Here is a 22,636-nt window from a genome sequence, read left to right on the forward strand (position 1 = left end):
CTGTTACTCAAAATTGATTGAAAATTCCAGCCATTCTAAAGCTAACTTTTTCAGAACTCTTGAGACAACTCAGAGGTGGAACTCTATGCTTGTTAACTGGCACTATTGAAAAATCTTCTTTTCCCTAATTTTTGTGGGGTTGGATGGAACAGTTCCAGTTACATGGATAACTGCAACTCACATATAATGCATTCTAGAATTTACCATGGGTGTTTCTGAGAGAACATTATTTTAAAATTAAGACACTGCAAAGACAGATATGTCAGATATGCATTAGTAAATTGCTTTAGTTGGATGCTTCTGGGAGAACACCAGCAGTGAAAGGGTTTGAATGCAGCAAGCTGCTCAGTGAGCTCTCAGCATCACTTCAGGTTCAGTCTGAAATACAGCCTCAACAAGAATGTTGTTGAGCCTTGCTCCATTGTGCCCAGAGACGCTGTCAGTGCCATCTGTACCAACAGCTGTCCCTGTGACACTGCAGTTGGCAAGAGCATCTTAACACTGGCCTAGTGCCTCCAGTTCCCATGTAATGGGTGCATACAAGTGTAGTCTGCTCCACTCAGATATACTTGACTTCACACAGCTGAAAGCTGGTAAGTATTAAGTTTCCACACCCTAAGTTACTATGAATCTCACTTATAAAAGAAAATTTAAACAGTGATCCTTACCTTAGCTTATCTAAAATATCCAACAGCTGAAGACCTGGGAGAACAAAAAAAGTAGGTATATTGGCATTATGACCTACTTGGTATTGATCTGTTTTGACTTTTACATAATGTTATCCTCAGAAACACTTTTCGCAGAGAGAAAATGTGAAAATATCTTCAGATGGATCTGTCAAAGTAGGTAGGGTGATTTAGTAAATGAAGAGATCCATGGTACGTACGTCTGCAGCTGGGTGAACTACTGCAGCATCCCCCTGGAGATACTGAGGGACACATGCACTTCTGGGGCATGAGCCACCTCATTACAAACTAGACATCTAAAATCAGTCAGATGAACAGTGTGGTCAAATGTCCCTTGCTCTCAACAGAGAGAAATGGAGCTCAGGCTCACCAGCTCCCATGTGCGTATCACATGGGGTAAGTCCTAACAATGGTACCTAGGATCCCAATATTCAAGCAGTTGGAAAGTATTTCTGTACCACAGGGCAGCTTCTGTGTCTAAACTGCGTAGACATAGGGTGAAGAAACCTTATTTACTCTTATGATGAGTTGCGACATAGGAAAATGTGGCTACATAAGATGGTTGGCTATAGCAACGTATTGAAGAAACTCAAATGATACAGTCCTGCTGAAATTCCAGAAAAGATCAAAGCTATGAGAAAGCAGCAAAGTTAAAAAAGTCTGGTTACATAAAAATTATTGAAGATAACAGAATTAAAAAAAAAAAAGGAATCTGCCTTTTTTGCTCCCAGCCCTCTTTAGTCACCTTATGGATACATCCAAAAAACAAACCCGCCTGGCAACTGATTTTCTCCAGAGAAAGTTAAATGCAACAAACATCTTTACCTATGAACTCATTTCTGATTTGTGTCCTTGTTCTTAGCTCTTCTTTCCCCAGTATGATGGCATTGATAGCACTCAGCAGCGTAACCATGTAGGGCACATTATCTGCATTGGAGAGCTCGTTCATTATAATGCTGAATCGATATTGCTGGTTCTTCACACTCTGTTAATAACACAAGTGATATTTCTATTCAGACAGTTTAGAAATGTCTACCACTTTGGTGCAGGCTGTCAAATGGAATTAAAACCTCCTAAAAAGCTCTCAGTTTACCCTATTGTGCACAAGACAGGAAAATAGGTGAAAACAGCACTCCTCCATTATGAAGCAGGATCTGGTTGGCAGAGAAAGTCAGTGAAACTCCTCTTGGATCTCTATGCTTTCTGATAACTGAGGCACCTAATGGAGCTTGTAGCCAGTGAAATTCATAGATGTGGCCACATGTATTTTGCTAATTGGGTTGTGCTTTTCCTGCCAGAAACGATGCTGTGGTTGGCATCTGTCTGTCCAGACAAGTCATAGTGCCACAGATTTATGCTGACCAGGCTAAATTTCCCATAGTTATCACCCCATAAATCCCTGCCTCTCTTATTGAAATGATGCAAAATTACCTTAACTCTCAGCCCTATTTTGTGGTACATGGATCTACCTGCATGGATTAGACCAGAGCCATACCTCCTGCTTCAGCCCAACACTTGCCTTGTAATGGTCCAAGGCATCCAAAGCCAAAGCGTGGCCATCAGATGAGTAAATGCACAGTGCAGCCAGGAGCTCAAATATTTGCTTTTTGACCATGACATTAGTTGTGTCAAGTGCTGGAGGAAAAACAAAATAAAAAAGAATTTACAATGACATTAATGTTCCTAATATCAGTGTCTTCTGCTACATGGGTCATGATCAGTGGTAGAAAAAAGACTCAAGGAGTGAAGCCACTACATGGAAGATGGGAAGAGAAATATCCCAATGTATAGCTATCCCATCCCAACAGCATTACGTGATGTTAACTTCTAATGTGAACAGTAAATGGTACAGGCACCCTACTGGCATTTTGCTGCAGCTTGCGTCTCTTCCATGTACCAGTGTCACGCTGCAACAGCAGCCAAGATTTCAGCATCCATAGTCACACATCTCATTTCCTATTTTCACATATCTGTATTTTCCAGAACAGCAGATGAATTATTTTCATCAACTAATGAGCCTTATTTTTAGTGCAGAGACACCCAATGTGCATATCAAGTGGGCCAATTGTTCTAACCAGGCCCCATGAATTCCCCTTTTCCCACTTCTCTTTCTCTGTCAGCCCTTAGAGCTGGAAGGGGGTGATGAGACCATCTTATATTTTTTACTAATGGCCAAAGAAGCTCAAGCACTGAAAAGCCCAGCGTGCCTCCCTGTTTTCACAGCACAAAAATACCACCTATGAATTTCACATGGGTTAAGAAAGTGCAGGGTAGAGAGGAAAAAGACTTCAAAACTGAGGAGGGGAACAAGCCAGCTTTCAGACTAAATGCATTTTGAAGAGCTATTAATAAGGGTTTCTGGGCACAGCTGTGATCTCAGCTCTGTGGAGCAGCACAGAACTTATCCTCACAGCAGCACCATTATTAAGCACTATACAGTAACTCCTAGGAGACGCCCTGATGACTTTCTTAGCTAATGATGAACCAACTAAATGGCAGGAGAAAGTAAATGGCATTACCTACCCACCTTCTAGAAGGAACAGATTGAGCAGCACAGAGAATGGATGTTTCTGAGTCTAAACCATGCCACCTTTCTTTCTCTTTACAGGCTACAAGTCTTCAAGCCCTTTCAATTCCTTTGCCTTTGGGGCTCACAAAGACTAAACAGCAAATGTCTGCTGACAACTGCAGGGTTGAGGACTTCTCATGCCCACATAAGCTAAGTCTGGGTTTCTCCCTGGCTTCTCAGTAAACTATGAAGATATTGTGTGGAAATAGCATTGCGTAGCAAAGGCAGCATGATTTCAAAGCAGTATTATTCTAAAGAAGAAAACGATGTCTTTAATCAGTTGCAACCAACAATTTCCAAGAAGCCTGCTGCAGGGCAGGAGTATAAGGAACAGGAAAGGCTCCCCCATGCTGCATATGATGGATGAAGGAGGAAGGTGCCTTCTCACCTTGAAAGAGTTTTCTGACATAGCCCTCGTTGCTCACAATGTATTCGATGCCTCTGTGGGAGTTCATAACCGCTCGCACACAGCTAATGCAGGTGAGCTGAAGCAAGGCATCAGAAATCCTGGCCACTCCTCTCCCAGACAGCCTGTCCAGGGCCTCCAGGAGGAGGTCCAGCCCGCACAGCTCCAGGAACTGGACCATCCAGCTATCATCACTGTTCTCCAGCCGCTTCTTCAGCCCAGAGTAGTTCACCACTGATGGCATTTGCAGGAGACGGATGCATAGCTCCGGCTCTGCATTTTCCAGGTTGGCCTCTGACTGGTCAGTCTCTTGGGGTCCAAGTTTCTCCTTCAGGGCAGCCCACTTCTTGTGGGCACCTTCCTTTTTGACTGACATTGTGAACAGTTTGTCCTGAAAGAAAAAGACAAAGTGAGAAGTTTGTCTTGACTAACCAACAACCTCCAGCAGCCAGCGTTTTACTCCTAGTGATTGGGATGTAAAGCTCAACTGCAGCAGGTCCCCAGCTCTCCAGCATTTATAGCCCACAAGGGAACCTGTCCTTCCCCAAAGAAATTCACTATATCCTTTCCTTAACCACACACATTACATTCAGGCACTGAAAACTTCAAAGATATTCTTAGTACATGTAAGCCAGCAAATACAGTTTTAAAAGTAGCCAATTTACATCAAGCAAAAGGATAAGGTTGGAAGTGGCTTTATCAGCTCTGAAATTCTTATGCCTATTAAACCACTTCAAAGTCTCACTGTGCTGGAGAGGCCATGCAGTTTCTAAGCATTTGCAATGAGATGGAGAAGTAATTTTGAACATATCCTGCTTGTAAGAGCATCTGATTATCTTGTTATTTTTTGCTTTTATGTCTTTTACTGATGGAGGTTAGTTTTATAGCACTCAACCTCTTCCTGTGTGCTGAAATAGCAAATGCGTTTGCAAATACAGGGCTTGCGCATGATAATGTGAGAGCACAACTGGTTGCATGTGAAGGGACAGCAGCAAGAGGCTATGAAAACAGCAGTGTGTCTTTTCGGAGATGGGGACCATCTCTTCAAGGCCCATCTCCATGGAGGATATGGCCTATCTCAGGATGCTGCTAGCAGCAAGAGGGGGTGAGGAGCTGATTCAACACAGAGAAATAGCAAAGCCAAGTCTAACTTTTGGTACCAAATGTCACGGTTTTAGGCAGGATTATTATTTTTAAGGCCCACAGGGATTAAGTTATACAATGCAAGTCCTTTTCAAAGCTGAATGCAATCATTTTGAAGCTGAATTGCTCCCAGAAAGGTCAGTTTGTACCACAAAAGGAGAGGACAAACCTGCTCAACCCAAAACCACCCACTAATGCTACCACCATTGGCTTCCCTGGGCTGGCGAGCACGCACAGGGATCAAAATAACCTGGAGGCCAATTGGCCCCCAAAGCCCAGCACTTGGGGGATTTAAGGGATTATAGGAGAGTCTTGCTTTCCCTTACCAGCTCAAGCACGATAGGTTTCTAGCCCTGCAGCATGTAGGGAAAAGAACTGCGAAAAAAACCCAAGAAATCTCTGAGAGGTTTCATTTGCCAGAAAGCCAAGATAAAGGATGGACCATTTGGAAATAATGGATGGACCAAGTTGGAAATAAACTTTTTTTTTTTTTTTTTTTAAGCTTGCCTTCTGATTTTTCCTGGGGACTACACTGTTGAGAAAGGTTTTGTCTGCTTTGTTGCAGTAGAGCATTATGGCTTCTGGTTTACCAAAGCCTTATTTTGGCAGTCACCCCTTGGCAAATATACACCTAAAAAGTTTGCTCATTTGAGATAGGCATCATATTATAGGCCTAAACATGTCTCTTGGAAAGATGCAAAGTGGGACAGGATGGGGTATTTCAGAGAGCTTGAACATTTCCCCTGGGAAAAGACAATGGTGGAATTCTCTGGCAGTGGCATTCAGCTCACAACTCATAGCACCAGTGTTGAGTAAGGGTCAGAGGGGTGATGGAATTAGTGGGATACAGTCACAGCAAATCCGTTTAGAGAGCTCTGAAGAAACCCTCTTGCAGAGTTTCCCTTTGCTTCAATGGGGAAACAGCTGCCAAGTGCCCAGTTATTCACTGTTCTGCTATCTGGAGAAAAAAGATGGTCACAATTGAGAAACATGAAGTTGCAAATATATTATCTAAGAACACAATGGTAATAAAAAGCACCATACAAAAAAAAAAAACAAACCAAACCCAAAGCCCAAACAGCAAACCCTCCTGCCAAAGTACAGGCTTGAGTTTCTAAGATTTGTCCTCACTGTCTGCAGTCCAGAGCCCTTACTCACTCTTGGTAAAATTCTTGTTGGAATTAGTCACCCCCAGTCACTCCTCTGTACTGTAGCCCAGGAATTTGGGTTGGGCTCAGCGCAAAGGAGAAGAGAAATTCTCTCTCCCCAGAGGCAGAAAAGAAAAAATATCCTGCCCCAAAGTCACAGTCCTGGTGATGGTGCAAGATCCTACATCTCTCACCACAGATAATTCACAGTTGTGGGGGACACTTCTATGGAGCTGTGGTCAGATTCCACCCCAGTAGTCCTCTTCTGATGCCTGGGGTCAAGCCCAGACCTTCAGCATGGGGCAGTGCTGAGGACCATCTGACCTGGATGAAGCACAGCTCATCCTGCCCAGGCCCATTCTCCAGTGCCTTTTACAATGATCCTTCAGCCTTCTGCTGGGAGGAGGAATCAGCTGTCCTGTATTTTTTACTTCTGCACAGGGATGGGCACAAACCCGAGCACTGGCACTGGGGCCAAGTCCTGGCTTACTGGGTGGGACTCATCCTCCTCTTGGCTCTGCTGTAACCCAGACTCTTTCCTCTCCACAGAGTGAAAGCACGCACCAAGCAGAAAATTGGGTTTTGGGTCCTGTGTGTTCACAGAAGAGTCTTGTGGTCCTGCTGGTGAGAAAGACTGCCAGAGTGGCTGCTGGAGGAGGATGGTCCTCCTGGATCATGCCAGGGCTCATGCTGTCTACCCAAGAGGCTGCAGAAGTTCCTATTAGCCACAACCTCCGTCTCTGTCAGGGTGACTTGTTTTTACACTCAGCAAATCACTATTTTTACTTGTATATAACTAAATGATTCTTATCAAACCAGATAACAAAGCAGGCTGGCTTTTTGCTCCCAGTTGTGCGAATACTTCATTATATATCAAAGACAATAAAATAGCATTACTGACCTTAGGCTTAACTGATTTCTGAAAATTAAGCACAACCAGTGCAACAGGAGACAGAAAATACTGATGAAGCATCCTGTTTACCAGCAGATTGTTCTGAATTATCCTTTCCTCCCCACCTGCTCTGTACAGATGTGAAAAGATAAGAAACCAAGGTAGGTACTTCTCCAAACACTACTGGCTTGTATTTTTATGCATTAAGCTGAACAAATTGGATTGATTAAATATTCTTTCCCACAGAGAGTGCACCCTTTTTGTAGGGAAGAAAAAAAGACAGCTGATGTATTTAATAATAAAAAAATGAAACAAAATAAATAGGAGCTGTACTATATAAATTGAAAGGAAATAAATATGGAGGAGACTGCAGTATGATTCTGCAGATGCTGTGATAAATCTGTTTACAAACATAGATATGAGTGATACATTATGAATGCAACATCTTTCCATACTTCCCATTAAGCACAGTGTTGCAAAGCCACACAGATACATCTTTAAAGGGTTGGTAGTTTCACTTTTTATCTCTGACCACAGGAACTTATTAGCAGGTAAATGATCTCAGCAGAGTGAGACAGGTATGGGTTGAAAATGGAATGCATCTGTCTGCTGTCTCATAGAGGCCATTTAAACTATGCTGGCTGAGGGAAGGAAAGTCCCCTGACAAAAGGAGACAAGGTGCTAGATTTAAAAGGCTGACTACATCTCGCCTTGTGCCAGCAGAGGGGCATGGGGAGCTTTGCTTTTTGCTGTCCAGGACACAGAAGAGGATGTGATGGTGGAAGCAATGCCCCCAGCCTCTGCAGCTAGCCATGCCTGCAGCACCCACAGCCTGTTCTCCCCACCTACACACTTGGCATTGGGACTGGGTGGTGGGTGCTGCTCCCTAGGACACAGCCTGATGTGGCTCTGTGCTTCCTGCTGTGGCGACACCAACAGCCACAACATTCACTGTGATAAATGCAACCCTCTCCTCATCTTGCTTCTCATCCTCAAAGATCAGTTAGTCCTGATGGGGAATGACAACTAAAGCATCAATGCAAAAAAACTTTGAAGATTCCTTTGGGAAACAAAGGCATCATAATAAAGACTTGTCCTCCTGCAACCAGCCACAGCAACGTTGCAGTTCACAGTGCTGACTTTTTGGATCTCTGGGTTTGCAAAGCTATGATGTTTCCTGCATCCAGAGAAACCAGTTCATAAAATTTCCTCAATTCTTTCTGAATTGGGTGCTTCCCAGAATCAGTTTTCTGTGCCCTTCTGTCCTTCAAGTCAGCTCTTAGGGAGATGACATCTGTGGGAGATAAATCAGGGCACATCAATACTTTCTCCACCCTGTGAAGCTGTGGAGAACAGATCTGCACAGCACAGCTTTCAGCTGAAAATTATTACATGCCTCCAGGATGACACGGATCACAGCAAGGACCCAGGAGGACTTGTAAAAAAGAGATTTCTCAGGGCAGCTAAGTGCAATTGAGTGAAAACAAAAGGGAGAAAAATTACAGGTCAAAACCATTCTGTTTTTCTGGGAGCAGACCTGCTGCCAATGCTGTAGGATGGGCAGGGGTGAGAGGAAATAGCAGCTCCTTGCTGCCCTTTGAAGAAGTCTGAGAGGACCCTGCCTCACATGCTGCCCTTGCAGCCCTCTGCTTCCCTCCGCAAGGCTGCTGGTGCACACAGCTTGTGTTAAGGAAGCACTTTTTCTCTGCTCAGTCCTTCCTTCCTTCTGTGCCTGTTCCTGACACTCGGGAGCCCGTTCTGCCTGGCTGACTGCTAACGATAGATTTTGCTTCTGGTTAGTTCCAGTCTTCACTCTGCTGCTAGGAATATGCTAAGCCTTTGCATTTTGCAACATGTCAGACAGTCACTAAAAAGAAACAACATCCTGGCTTTGTGCTTTCCAAAACTACTTCCAGAAGCATGATGGGTTTCTTCCTTCTCTTTTCTCGCTTTCACTTGTACTGTTGTGTTTACCCATGTAGCGTCTGAACAGTTCACGCACATAAAGGCTAATGAAATCATCCTCCCAAGTACTGAAAGAAGCAGGGATGGGGGGCAACACCACAAACCTCTGGTTTAGAAATCAACCTGACCCCTTGGTGTGGGCCCACTAGCATCAGTAGGAAATTGAGGCGTGCAAACAAAAGGCATGCTCTGCCCAACAGATCTCAGCATGCAAACCAGCCAATGCTCCATCCTTTCTCTGCCATAGCCAATAGACTCAGTGATCTTCAGATCTATGTATTCTTGATCCTCACCTGTATCAGAGGCCAGAATGAGTGATAAATGCTTGAAAAATTAAATGGTCTTGGAATGAGTGCCCAGTCTTGCTCCACATTACTGAAGGAAATTAATTCTCCAGCAGTGTTTTACTTTGGCACAGCCCATATATAAGGCAAAAAGGAGCTCCCAAAGCAGCCCAGGTTGGCTGTGTCCTCAGAGGTGCTGCACTGTTACAGGGAGTGTTTTGCCTTTAGCAAATGCAGGAGCACAGATATTCAGCTGTGACTGGCAGGAAGGATTTGTGCCATTCACACACTGCCTGGGGCTGGCATGGGGTTGACAATGGCTTCTTCAGGAAGTGATCTCCCCGAAAAGGATTTCAGTGCTTAGACAAAAAGGACTGTGGCAATACTGGCATAAATATACATGTATTTTGCCAGTATAGCTCATTACTTTACAAAGAAAGGAAAACCACCTTGTCCTGATTCACTCCCATTCATCACTACTTTGAATGCTGTGTGCAAGCAGAGCTTCTCTCTCCTGGGCAAACACAACCTAGGATACCATGTGATGTCTTGCACAAGGGGCAAATATGTCCATTCAATATACATTAGTAGTGGTGGGGTTACACCAGGATTAACCACACCAGTAAAAATCATCAGTAATGCCTTCTTCCTCAACAATAAATAAACAAGTAAATAAATAATCAGGATGCTACCAGCACCAACATACAAATCAAGCTCAAGCGAGATGCTTAAGGATGTTTATGTTAGGATCTTCAGTGGCATCTAAACCCTTATTTATACCTAATGGTTGCATTAACTTAGCTTTAAATTGGTTTAAACCCACTCTTTGTTATGGCAGTAACACACTCTGAAGACAATACCGAATTTACTTTAACCTGGTAAGCTGGGTTTAAAATCAGATTGGTGCAGCTGTCAGACCTTCACTGCCACTGGGAGACCTCGCCAGAAGCACCTCCACCTGCCAGCAATCCTAGCATCATTCAGCATTTTGGGATGTAACTTATTATGATGATTTGGAGGTCACATGAAAAGCAGAAACCCAGCGACACGGACAGTCTGGCAGTAACTTTCTGAGACTCCCGCAGCTGCCACTCAATAGAAAGCTGTCACACAAACAGATGAGAGCCAAAACCCTTTTATTGCCTTTTTGGGGTTAATTTTAAACACTTCCACAGGATGCCAGGTGGAGAGAAAAAATGGGCAGAGGGAATAATTCCTACCTCAGAGCTGAAGCCAAATTATTTCCTTGTCTCTCTTACACGGAAGGATCCTCTTGACTGGCTGTGTGAGCCTTCACTTCCCTGGCCAGTTCATTTTCTTCTCTGCCAAGGAACCTCCAGTCAGTAGTCTAAAACCCCACACAAGCATGTCTGCAAATCAAAGGCTCTAAGAAAGTTCAACAGGATGTCAGCGTCTAACAGTATGTAAATACCAGGTCTAATAGTATGTAAACACCAGTCTTTGGAAAGGTGCAAGGAAGTCACTTTTCTGTAGCCTCCAGAGACTTCATTTGCATGTAACTTGTCACCCTCTTCATTCACTGCACTGGCAGCTGGGAGGGTGACACTTCCCCATGGGCTGGGGAGAAGGGAGGCTTGTACCCCACCACAGCTCCACCCGCCAGCATGAGAAAGCAGTCCAGGCATGGGATGACTCAGAACAAGGAAATGATCAAAGCAGGGAAATGATCTGGTAAAGGGAAAAAAAAAAGAAAAGAAAAAAAAAAGAGGAAGAAGAATGGCTGGGCTGGGTGGGATGGAGAGTGTGAGAGCGGCAGGCTGTGGGGGAAGCCCCTTCACCTGCATCAGCTGTGCAGGGGCTTTCCAGCTTTGTGGCATTGGGCCTTAAACACTGCAAGATGTTTGAAACACCGAGAGACACAGAACAGCTTAAAATAATGAGGATGCCCAACCTGAGGCAGCCCAATCCGAGATCAGCAGCTAGGAGAAGCATGGCAGGGGAAAGGTTGGAGGCTCAGGCAGTGTTCCCCTGGGCAGGGGCTCGATGCTGGGAATCCTGCTCTCATCATGGGACCCCTAAGGTCCCACTGAGCTTTGGACCAGCCCAGCTTTTGTGGGCTGAGCAGGCTCTGAAAACTTCGAGAGCTTTTTCTAACAGAAAGCTTCTCTGTGCCATTCTGGTAAAGATTTCACGTGGAAACCAGTTTTAAAGCCACAGCTGTAAAATGCATCCATTCAGCCTCTCAGGAGGTGTTAACTGAAAGCCAGTTATTATTAAATTGTGAATACTTCAACATGGCCCATTTTAGCAGACACCTCCTGCCTGGCTCAGGGTGGCAATTAAGCTTCAAATGCTGTTTTTTTTCTCACCCTATACAGTCTCTATCCTGAACGGAATCCCCTAGATCCAAAGTTGGAGCCCACAGCAAGAGTTTTCCTGCCTGTAGTAGGGAAACTTGGCTCTTGTGTAAACAACAGCACAGCTCCACCAATATTGGAAATACACTGATTAGTCTGTCCTCCAGTTAGTCTTTAAGAGACTATTGCCCATGTGCTTTCTAGTTAAGGCAGTTCCACCACAACAATTCAATATCCAGTGAAATGACTCTGCACAGATCCCCATTCTGACTTACGAAGCAGTCTGAGGGTATGTTTATACAGTCCAAAACAAACATTAATTCATGACAGGTTTTGCAACAGAAAACGAATGTCACTTCACATTACATGCCCTCCTAAAGTTTAATCCCCAAGTCCTCAAGTGATTAGCAGCTAATGTGGTTCTTGGGAGCAGGATGGGGCTCACAACAGGTTTTTGGAAGAATATAAAATGTTAAGAGAAAAAAAAAACCCTGCCAAGAAAGGACTGTTGCTGCTGCAAATTTCTGTTCTTGCAACCATGGAAGAAATTTAAAGGGCTATCAGCTTCCATCAGGCTTCATCTGAAGCCTGGACCTGTGAGATATGCCAGAAATGTCTGTGTTCTTAGAAAGGCTGCATCGTTTCTCCCAATAAAAAAAAAAAAGCAGAAGCAGATACATCTGGCTAAAAAAAGCAGAAAAACCAGCTCTAGGGTTGCAGCATACCTCTGTGCATCCCATGGCACATGAATAGCAGCAGCAATGGGCAGTAGCTGAGAAAAACAAAGGGGTTTGGATCCCAGCTTCTACTCCCAGCTCGTGCATCACTTGTGCTGCTTCCAGGGGTTTTGAGCCTTGCCTGGCTGCTGCAGGCAGTTGCCTGCACCCTCACCAGGCTCTAACGCCAGCCTCTGCGAGGCCAGCTCACAGACAGAGAGATGCTTCTGCACCCTGCTGAGGTCCATCAACCTGACTGCCTGTAACTTGGCACTAGCAAAGGTGTATGTTTTTCATGGCACAGCCAGAGAGAGTCCATGCATAGGGCTGTGTCTCAGACTGAATGCTTTGGGCACTGACTAAGGAGCGAGGGTTTCCTCAGTATCCCTGGCCTCCTCTTCCCCTGGAGGAAGCATCGACAGCCACATGCTGATGTGCTTGGAGAGGGGTGCCAGTGGGGAGTCCATCCCACCCAGCCTGGCCATCCTTCCTCTTTTTTTACAGGAGAGCCGAGTGCTGTCCTGGGGAGCAATGCTTTGCCCCCAGACCACAAGGATGTAGGGTGGTAAGGGCATGAACCACCAAGACTCCATCCCCGCATGTCTGAGCTTCTGTTCCACTAACTTTGCTTTCAGATTGTTCAGAGAGAGGGATAATGGTTTTCTCCCAGCAAATCAGCCCAGTTTTACCCCATTTTTCTAGTAAATGATTTGGTGGTCCTCTGAATAGCAATTACCTCAAAATCAGACATTAAATCAAGAATTAAGCTTAGTCCCAAAGCAGGTAAAAATGAGCCAAGACCCTCTACAGCTCCAGTATCCCTCTGCTGCCTCTGGATTGCAGCAAGGTGGCTCCCCTGCCCACATGGCGGATCCACAAAATCCAATTAAACAGAAATAAATACACCCCATTTGCCCTCAGGAATTAGATTATTCCTAATTACAGCAAATGGTGTCTTCTCACTGCTCTACATTTATGTGACAAATCAGCTCCTGTGCCGGTGGCTTTTCTTATAAGTTGTGTCAAGGATTTTGGAAAGGAGACACCCAGCTTATTTCTGGCAGGCAAGGAGAGATGCCAGGCAGAGGTCTGCTGCAATGGCTTTTTTTCAGGTGATCCTGCCTAAAATGCCTTGTTTCATCTGCTACTAAATTACTAAACATCAGCACAGCCAGTATTCAAAAATTACAAGGGAAATACTCACCTCTGCATCTCTGTGACCGGCTTATTGGGTACTGCAGCTCCTATGGAGCCAGTGAAGACATGTTAATAAGGGAAAAATTAGGGTACTGGAAAGAAATCTGGATAATACAACAATGCTCCTTCATTCATCGGAGACCCAAGCTCTACGTTAAGCAACCAGAAGTACTAGTTCAAAAAAGTGCTGAAAGGGCATTGAAAAGGTATTTGGTCAGGTGAAACCATACAAAATTAGGAGAAGAGCCCAATCCTCCTCCTGCTCACAAGGAAGAGAAGGCATCTGGCCTTTGCCATGGGGACAGCAGGAGACACCAGAACAACTGCTGGGTAGCAGACAGGGTAAGCTAGCAATGACCTTCCCAGGCACTGGGAGAGCACAATAAAAGCAGGCGGTTTGCTTCCTTTTTGGGCAGCAGAGACACTGAGCATACTCAGGAAGTCACGGGAGCAAGACAGGAACTCAGCAAGACACTGGCTCTTCTGCTTATTCAATTTCTCTACGCTCCGTGGAGACTGACACCCCTCCTGCTCTCTTGTCACAGACCAGCTCTCTGCCCGCTTTTTTGCAGAATACATTCACTTTATATGACACCATGAGAAAAAAAGAAAAAAAAACCCTCTCTGAAGTAGTCCATCTGATGGATACTTTGGATAATGAAAATAAAGGACTCTGCTACTGCCAGTACGTGCATGTTTCCAGGAGCTTTATATTTCATGGGGTTGATCCGCTTTAAATATCCAAAACATTCTCTCCACAGCTCCTTTGGTAGGAAGCTTCTGCAACAATAAAAACATCCTGCTTTGGGGACGGTGCTTCCAACTGGGAAAATGAAACCATTAACTGCAGAGAACTCGGTGCTTTCGACAGGCGTTGACAAAATTTTCTGCCAAAACGCCAGACTGCACCAGCAGCTCTACCCTGAGCAAAGGGCACAGACCCACACATGGGTTTCTAAAAGATTTATGTGCTCTTAAACACAGGCTGAGTAAAGAGCCTGGTATTTATTCAATATATTTATTCTACACACCTATATTACACCCATGCTAAGGCTGCAGGGGAACCACTTAGGAACTGCCGGGATGAAGGCTGCTGAAGTGGCTGAACTCTGCTCCCTTGCACACACACTGGTGCTGCAATGATGAGATGTAATTACAGAAAAAAGACCTTTTGAGCCCTGCGCCAGAGGGGGGGAGGCAGCCAGGTCTTGTGCAGGGTTTAGCTGTACTCCTCCAGCACAGACACAAACTCTCCTCACTTGCTCAAGGATGAAGATCTTCAGGCAGGGAATAGCTCTTCCCTAAAAAAAAGTTTGAGGCAGGAGGTCCACAGGGGAAATGGTTATAGGCACTACTAAGCCAAAGAGCTACCAGGATCCATATTAACATTTACAGACAACCCTGCTGAAAAAAGCTATGAAACACTAGAATTGTATATAAGGAAGCAGCATCTTTTTCCAGCTGTTCCCCAAACAGGCTACAAACAACTCCCTCCTATCAAGATCAGCTTTTCCGTTCAGCTGCTAATGGTACCTCATCTGGCAAACAGCTCAAGAGCAAATATCATGAGCATTTTCGTGCAGATAAGGCTGACCATAGCCCAGATTCCTAATGCCACAGGAAAAGTACATGTTGCACATATTAAGGAGAACAGGCATGGATACTGCCTGGTACTTTTCTGTGAACTTGTCTCAATATGTATGTTACTAGGAGTAACCAGAGAACATGCTCAACTGCTAATGCAAGAAGTTAAGCACCTGAGCCGTTTAAAGAAATTCTTGCAAAAAAGTGGCTTAGCATGGTTTCAAAACTAATCTCCAGAGATGCCTTTGGACTATTTTCTCTACTGCTGGGTGAAAAAGCTTGAAGTGCCTATTTTATAACACAGTAATCCTAGAATATTGACCGGCTTAACCCTTCGCTTTGCTACAGTACTTGATCCAGATGTTTTAAGAGAACCTAAAGTTGTCCTCCTAGATATGATCCTTCAAGTTGTAACTCAGGATTGGGATTAAAACTGAGTGAAGGTATTTTAATATGGCCCCCCCAGACAGAGGTTTATGATGGGAAATTCTCATGCTTTGAGAATGACCTTACTATGCACAGGTCTAACTTACATGCAGGATCTCTTATATCAATACTTGGATCTATTTTAGTTTTTCCTGTATAATAGTTTAAATCACTTTAGAAACCAGTAGTTGATATTGTATTTTTCTTTGCAAAGAAATCAGTTGTTTAGTCATATCCTCAGGTTTGCACAGTCCAAAGACCTGCAGCAATTTACGCCAGCTGAGCATGTGGCTGTCACTGATTTTCAAGATGAAAATCACTATATTTATCTGATAAATAAATATACAACTAATACTAGGATACCATTTTATAAGTGATTCATCTCCACACATATGTCTTTCACCAACACATACTTGGAACTGTAATCAGAATAGGGGTTTGGGAATTATAGGCTTGTAAATCAATTTAGCTTTGTGATAGTCCTTTCTCTTACCTTTCTTCTAGGAAATAGAGGCCATATTTATGGCTTGCTAATGGTTGTGGAGGTTCGGTCCATTTCCAGTAACGGAAATAACAAACCCCGGAATTTATCCCCAGGCTTGTAAAAGAAGCCTCAGGACTGGGTAAATACAGAATAACTCATGAATATTGGACAGCTTGTTCTGAAATGTGGAACTACAGCCCATCAGTGCATAAACAAGTGAGCAGAGCCAAGCAGGCTGGAAAGCAGCCTGCCAGGGAAGAAATGGAGCAGCTCAGCCAGGCTTCGGATGCAAGCTACTTGCAAAGCCGCGTGCTACATCAGCATGATGTAAACCAGAAGGGAAATAAGTTATAAAACCTATCAGGGAATAAAAATATTTATTCCCCAGTTCACCTTCATGGTGGGCTCGAATTTGCACTATCTGTCATACAGGGCAAGAAGAAGTCACATTCACAAATACTTCCTAAATTGCAGAGCACACTGCTGAAGTGCCAGGTAAATACCACAATCCAGTTTCTTTTTCCATTAAAACTTTTTTGCCCTGGCTCAGAGCACATTTGTTTGACTGCATTGAACGGGCAGCTGAAAGTTAAGCTGATCAACTCTAAAGGACTTTTTTTTAACAACAGAAGTAATTAATCTGCTTCAGAGAATGAATCAGCCTTTTCTGAGCTAGAAACATACAAAGGAGGAGATTGTGACTGTTTCTGGTGTGTGAGGGAGGATTACTCACACAACCAACACAGCAGAGGCAGCCACCCAGGGTCCATAGTTGTGGGCAGCAAAGGGGGCAAAACTCCAAAGCTGAACCCCAGAACCTCCTGCTGCCACAGCATGCATTCAGGGGACCTGCTGCATTGGAGGGAAGGAGCTGGAGGAGATGGGCCTGCACAAAGCTAATGGTACGGGGAGGGCTGTGTGGCTTTGTCTCTCTTCCTGAGTCTCCCTGGGCTGCACCCCCATCACATGAGGGGCTGTATCTGCCCTCAGAGTAGATTCTTCGGCAGCAGTAACCATCCTTTTATTTAGGTGAAGTACCTTGATCTGGGCCAGGTGGTGCAAAGAGCTGATTTGCCATGGCTTGCTTTGTTTTCAGGCTGTGGGAAGAAAGACATCACTCAACAAAAAGCTGCTACCTTGTACTATGGGAACTTGTGTTATCAACTGCGGCCTTTGTCAGAAAATAACACCTAACGCTTAGCTCACTGCTTTCAGCAAACGCCATGCAGTGACTTAACAGAAAAGCAGGATGGACGAGTAGACAGCTCCCAGACAGGGGAAACCAGCACAACAGAAGCAGCATGGAGATAGCTGCCTTATTAAAAATAATGCAATTTAAGACAGAGCGGAGGGTAACAAAGTTATTCCTTTAGCTACACTGACACAAACAGACCCACTCAACAAAATTAGAAACAAATAAATAGAAATTATGCCATTGTCATTCATTGATCTGGAGAGAGGAAAGAGGCTCTGCTGCTGCCCAAGAGCTGCTGCTGCTTCTCTGCCTTAGTCCCTCCCAAGCCTGTTGAGGCTGTCTGGGAGAGGCTGTGCCTCCAGAAAGGGACAGAATTGCTGTGCAGTCCTTGGGATGGGGATGATATGTCCCCCTGTGTGGCACCAGCCCTGCCAAGGGGCAAGCAGAGGCAGGCAGTCCCAACTCCACGTGGAGAGGCTCACTGCAGACCTGGAGAGCTGCAGGTCTCCAAATTCATCTGACCTCTGCAAGGGCAAAATCACCAACATTTTCCATTTCAAGCCACAACTAAATTTAGAGGTCTTATGGTTCCAGGGTGCCTCCTTTCCCACACTTCCCTGGAGTGATCTCCAAATTCCTCTGCTGTCCTCACTCATTAGAACGCGACTTGGCTCTCCCAGCTGGAAAAGCGGAGACCCACGAGCTCCCAAAGTGGCCTGCTGCCATTAGTGATGTCCTCTGTCAACATTAACTATCAGCTTGGGAACAGCAGAAGCAGTTTGCAAGGCGGGAGAAATAGTGTTACTGAACCTGTGGGTATTCTGTGAGCAGTTATGCAACCTATCAACTGGATTTTCTCATGTCCTTTTTGGGACAGTCCTCCTAGCACCAAGGACTGAGAGAGGACACCTGTACAACAGATTCTAATGCAGCAGCAATGCAAAAACCAAATTCCTCCTCTGCCCTTAAACATTCCCCCAAATTAATACCACATACTCCTCAGCTGAGGCAAAATAATGGTCATGGTAGAAAAACAAATGGAAGCCAATACAAAATAGCACCACCTGGTGACACCTACCATAACCATGCCAAGATCAACACTGTACCCCACCAACTACAAAATTTGGCAGCTCTTCATTTGCCTTTACTATTTTACCTGTCTTAGTGCTGGAGCAACGTCCCTTCTGAAGTGAGCTGTTACTTTTAGAGTATTTAAATATTTTGGAATGAGTGGCTCCAACGCTGGGATGAGGACTTCATCCACTGACTCTCAGTCCTCCCTCTGGCTTTGCCTGACCTCCTTTATCAGCTCAGCAGGTTTCTCAGAGCACCTTGAAATACACCATGAAATGCTATAGAGTTTTTTTGCAGACGCTACTGCTTAAGATTTCCATTGATCTGTGGCTTCAGCATTCCCAGCACTTTGAAATGTCAGCTCAGGTATCAAACTGGTAGAAAGAGCTGAATCTGAGCAATACCTGTTCATTACATCAGAGAAATCCTCATGCTGTTAGGCCCTCTCCTCATGCTTTCTGCAGATGTGAAAGGCTACATTAATAGAACAGCAACAAATTTTCACCTGCCACATTGTACAATTACGTACTTTTAACTGCAGCTACTCTTTTAGATGCCAGGCTATGACTCAGGCTCATGAACCCCAAGCACCCTCTTCCTATTTGTTTCCACATTCTGTTCCATAAAATCAGCTCCCTGTGTACCACTGATAACATCTGGTAGCAATCATAAGGCTTGGCTGTTGCTCACTAGTTATTTTTGATTAGGAAAAGGGAACCAGATGATGCTTATCCTTGACAAGGATCCTGAGTGGCACTGGGCAGTTGCTGAAATGTAGCAAACCATTTTGTGAATCATTCCCATCTTGTGCTTCACTCCAGTTCATACAGCACCTTTGGAGAACTGGAACAACTAGAATAACATGACAGCCCCACACCAGACCTGTCAGCATGATGTTGCCCTTGGTTAGAAGGAGAAAGCCAAGGCTCAAAACTTAATGTAACTTTTTTCCTTCTCTCAATTTGGTCTTTGCATCTTGGTTGACAGCACAGGACCCAAGTGCTCTCTGCCTGTTAAAATACTGTTCCAGTACTTGGTGCTCTCAGTGCTTTTTTAGGCCACTGGGAGATGACAGCAAAACACTTGCAACCAGTGTGTGATGAACTGTGGTGGCACATGCAATCCTGAGAAACACTGGTTTAAACTCCAGTTTGGTGGGTAATATCAAAGAGATTATACAGAAAAATGCAGTCATTCTTGAGCCTTCCTCCTGCACTGAACACTAGGGTTATCACACTGCAAGACTTTATCTACCTTCTGCAAAATATTTAGCTATTTTTCACCCAGTTAGATAATAAGCAATGTACAATGTTAATGAATGGAACAGGGATAACTCCTTGTGATGTGTTCATTTGCACCTACCGATAGCAGTATTTTGCACCCAGCAGAGCTGGATTTGTTCAGTGTCACTGTGTGAGCATAAGAGTTGACTTTGTTGATGCAATGGGTGGCATTTCCTCTGAATCATTATTGATAGACCTTACTGCAAATACCAAGAGCAAGGATATTCAACTGGGAGTTAAATCTGAGCTCATATACAAGTTTGTCTGAAGTTCCCCCAACTGTTTCAGCTCTATGAATATTGTTTGCTGCCCAATCTATGGCATTGTGTTACTACCCACTGCTGAATTATGCCCATCGTCTACACAGGGTTCTTTACAGTACAATGGTGGGATTAAAAACCCTTTGCCAACAGAATAATCATTCCAGAAAAAAAATTAAAAAAATCTGAAGTGCGGCCATTTGCTACACAGCTCAGTGAAACTGGGAGTTAAGACACAAAACTCCCATTTTTTTAAGTTATGAAAATTTGTAATAACTAGGGTACAGACCTAAAAGGATCAGACAGCCTTCCATGGAAGGGATCAGTCTGAGTTTGGCAGTGGACAATACTGAAAGTGAGGGAGACCTCAACATCCCCCTTAACAAGAGAGAGAGTGGAAGAAAGATGGGAGAATACCACACAAGCACAGAACATGGGTACATGCAATAAGAATAGGATTAATAAGAGGGCTGGAATAAGACCAGTGCTGACAGCAGGAAACAGAGGTTGGACAGACACCTGGGGATGAAAATCCCAGTTTCTCATCCCCACCATCAGATAGGAGGAGCCTGAGAAGGGGTTAATTGCAGTACCTACCAGGTGAGGTATTATTTCTAGGTGAGGTGTCAAACAAACACAGAGGCTTGCAGCTTTGCTGTTCCATGGGGAAGCTGGAGAGTGAAAAGCCCAGCGCAGAACTGCCAGGAATCAGCAGAAGCTGGAGCCTACTTCGTGAAAGCTGACAGCAAGTTCTAGCTTGTTTGGCATTGCACAGTGAAGAGAAAAACGTGCAACTCCTATTTCTATACCGATAAGGGAGAAAAGCATCTCTCTAACTAAGCAATCGCAGGGCAAATACAAAGTAAGAGAAAGTGACATATTGGGGGAAAAATATAGTATCAGTTCAGAAGGGTTCTGAAAATCTCCTTTCCTGGGCAACTAAGAAGAAAGGAATTACAGCAGAGTGCAATAAGACGTACTATCATTCAGTACTTAGATTTGCTGACCTGTCTGGTGCCTTCCTATCCTACATTTAGGTCTTTTACACAATAGGTCTTGTTCACTGCTTGCATTTTTTAAGCAAAATTCTTGGATGACAGCCTAGAATGGGATTATTAACTTCCAATAGGACAAAAAAAATCACATCCCCTCATAGGTTCCTGTAGTTCCATTCCCCGCCCTCCAGTTTTGGCAGCTCATGCTCCTGTGTAGTATTAAAAACAAGCTAAAGTGGATGAGAGAGCAATGAAATTAGCAGCCACACAGCCCAAATTTTGAGCAAGTGTAGTAGGATGACTGCAACCTTACTGTAACTCTAACTTTTCCTTCTGACTTAGGCCAGAAGTTTCCTCACAGTCTACCAGGGAGCCTGATGTGTTTCACAGCCTACAGCGTATTTACTCAGAGAAATTCCTCAGTCTGGGGAAACCAAGAAAAAAGACAGAGCTCACAATGCTAATCTGGTATGGGAAGGGAGGACCATAAACACCATTTTGGGTTATTTCTCCTAAGATCAGTGTATCAGAGCACTCCTTCCCCACCCCCAAACTCTGGAATTCAGGTCTGGGTGCTGATGTTGAAAGAAGCCACTTCATTATTGCAGAGCTATTGAGAAAAAGGGAGGATGAGGCACAAATGAAATATGTGAGTAAACCCGGGCAGCACTTGGGAGACATTGTCCAAAAACCGTTGGGTAACAGAGTATTTCAAAATAAAAGCCTGAAACTGTCTCAGCCCCAGGAGCAGACGCAGCAGCCACTATGTTAGGAAATACACTATGACGCTCACGCACAGTGGGACACCATTCTGCCTGCACATCCCACTGTCACATACCTGCAATCTGGACCACTCTGCACCTACACGTCATACCGTTGCACTAGAAATCTGGATCACATCGCATCTGTACGTTGTGTGCTTTCACCTGAGATCCTAACCACAACCAGCCCGCACACGGCATCCTTGCAACCGCAATTCAAACTAACTCCCACCTGTATGTTCCACCGCCGCACTTGCAATCTGGACCTCGTCCCACCTATACACCGCGATGTTGCATCTGCAATCCGAACGGACTGCTACCTATCTGATGGACTATCAAATCGGCAGTCGGGACCACGTCCCAACGCTGCAATCAGCCACCACACCTACAGCCCAGCCTAACCCAGGTCCCACACACGCCTCCCTACCGTAGCACCCGCAGTCCGCCCAGCCAGCCCCTCTCCGCAGCGCCGAACAGCCTCCGGAGCCCAGCGCCTGTCCTTCCTCCCTCGACACCAGCACCGTCTCACCAGCTGGGACCGGGGAACATCCGAAGGGAGGATGCCCAGCCGAGCTGTAACCCGGGGAGGGGAGAGAATTCAGCCCAACTTCTCTGCCCCTAGAGCACCCCGCTACCGCCCCCGGCGGAGCTCGGTCTTACCGCGGCGGCCTCCTGCGGGAGGGGAGCCGAAAGACGCGGTACCTAAGACCCCTCACTTGAGCCCGCAGCTGCCGGGCTCTGCCCGTCCGCGGGAGCCGCGCCCGGTTCCGGGGCGGAGCGCGGGCGGTGCGGCGGGAGAGGGGCCGGGAAGTTTCTACTCTCCCGATGTGGAGTCCTGCTGCCCCTATGGGGGGATCCCCGACAGCAGCCAGGGCGCCTCTCCCGGGTCCATCCTCGAAGAGCCCTGGGCAGAGCTTCCCCGGAAGAAGGGCCGTCCCTGCTGTCCCTCTCGCCTCCCCTCTTCCTCGCCGCAGGAGGGATCTGAGTCTCTCGGTTGTGGTCCCCTAGTGCGCCTTTTCTGCCAGTTGCCGAGGGCACTCTGGAGGCAACTGCTGCCGTCCGCCCCGGAAAGAAGCGTGTTGCAGCCCGAGCTGCTCATTGCTCCGGCGTGTACACCCCGTGCCCGGCGTGGGGCCCTTCTGCCCAGACAGGGGGTTTGAATCCATGGACCGGGGCTGGGACGTATGTGAGAAATCACGGAAGCTGGGGACAGACCCCTTGCATCGAGTATACCCTGTGCCACCTTCGAG

At 45.4% G+C, this 22,636-nt stretch overlaps 1 protein-coding gene across 1 annotated transcript; it reads right to left on the reverse strand.

Annotated features, from left to right (window-relative positions):
* Nucleotides 1-664: 664 nt before the first annotated feature.
* LOC101872246 (inverted formin-2) lies at nt 665-22,176 on the reverse strand. The gene is made up of 5 exons (XM_005149587.3): nt 22,047-22,176; nt 3,644-4,052; nt 2,206-2,321; nt 1,512-1,671; nt 665-702 (listed from the first exon to the last, which is right to left on the reverse strand). Exons 2-5 carry the CDS (start codon nt 4,035-4,037, stop codon nt 665-667), a joined length of 708 nt encoding a protein of 235 aa, XP_005149644.1. The 5' UTR covers nt 4,038-4,052; nt 22,047-22,176.
* Nucleotides 22,177-22,636: the final 460 nt, after the last annotated feature.

This window comes from Melopsittacus undulatus, chromosome 4, assembly GCF_012275295.1.
Source record: "Melopsittacus undulatus isolate bMelUnd1 chromosome 4, bMelUnd1.mat.Z, whole genome shotgun sequence".
NCBI lineage: Eukaryota > Metazoa > Chordata > Aves > Psittaciformes > Psittaculidae > Melopsittacus > Melopsittacus undulatus.

What these genes read in the sequence shown, in the direction of transcription:
- LOC101872246 (XM_005149587.3), bottom strand. Translation starts at nt 4,037, where the DNA reads ATGTCAGTCAAAAAGGAAGGTGCCCACAAGAAGTGGGCTGCCCTGAAG. An exon ending in ATGCCTTGGACCATTACAAG is followed by an intron (nt 1,672 to 2,205) that starts GCAAGTGTTGGG and finishes TGTTATTAACAG; the next exon opens with AGTGTGAAGAACCAGCAATA. An exon ending in AATCAGAAATGAGTTCATAG is followed by an intron (nt 703 to 1,511) that starts GTAAAGATGTTT and finishes TTGTTCTCCCAG; the next exon opens with GTCTTCAGCTGTTGGATATT.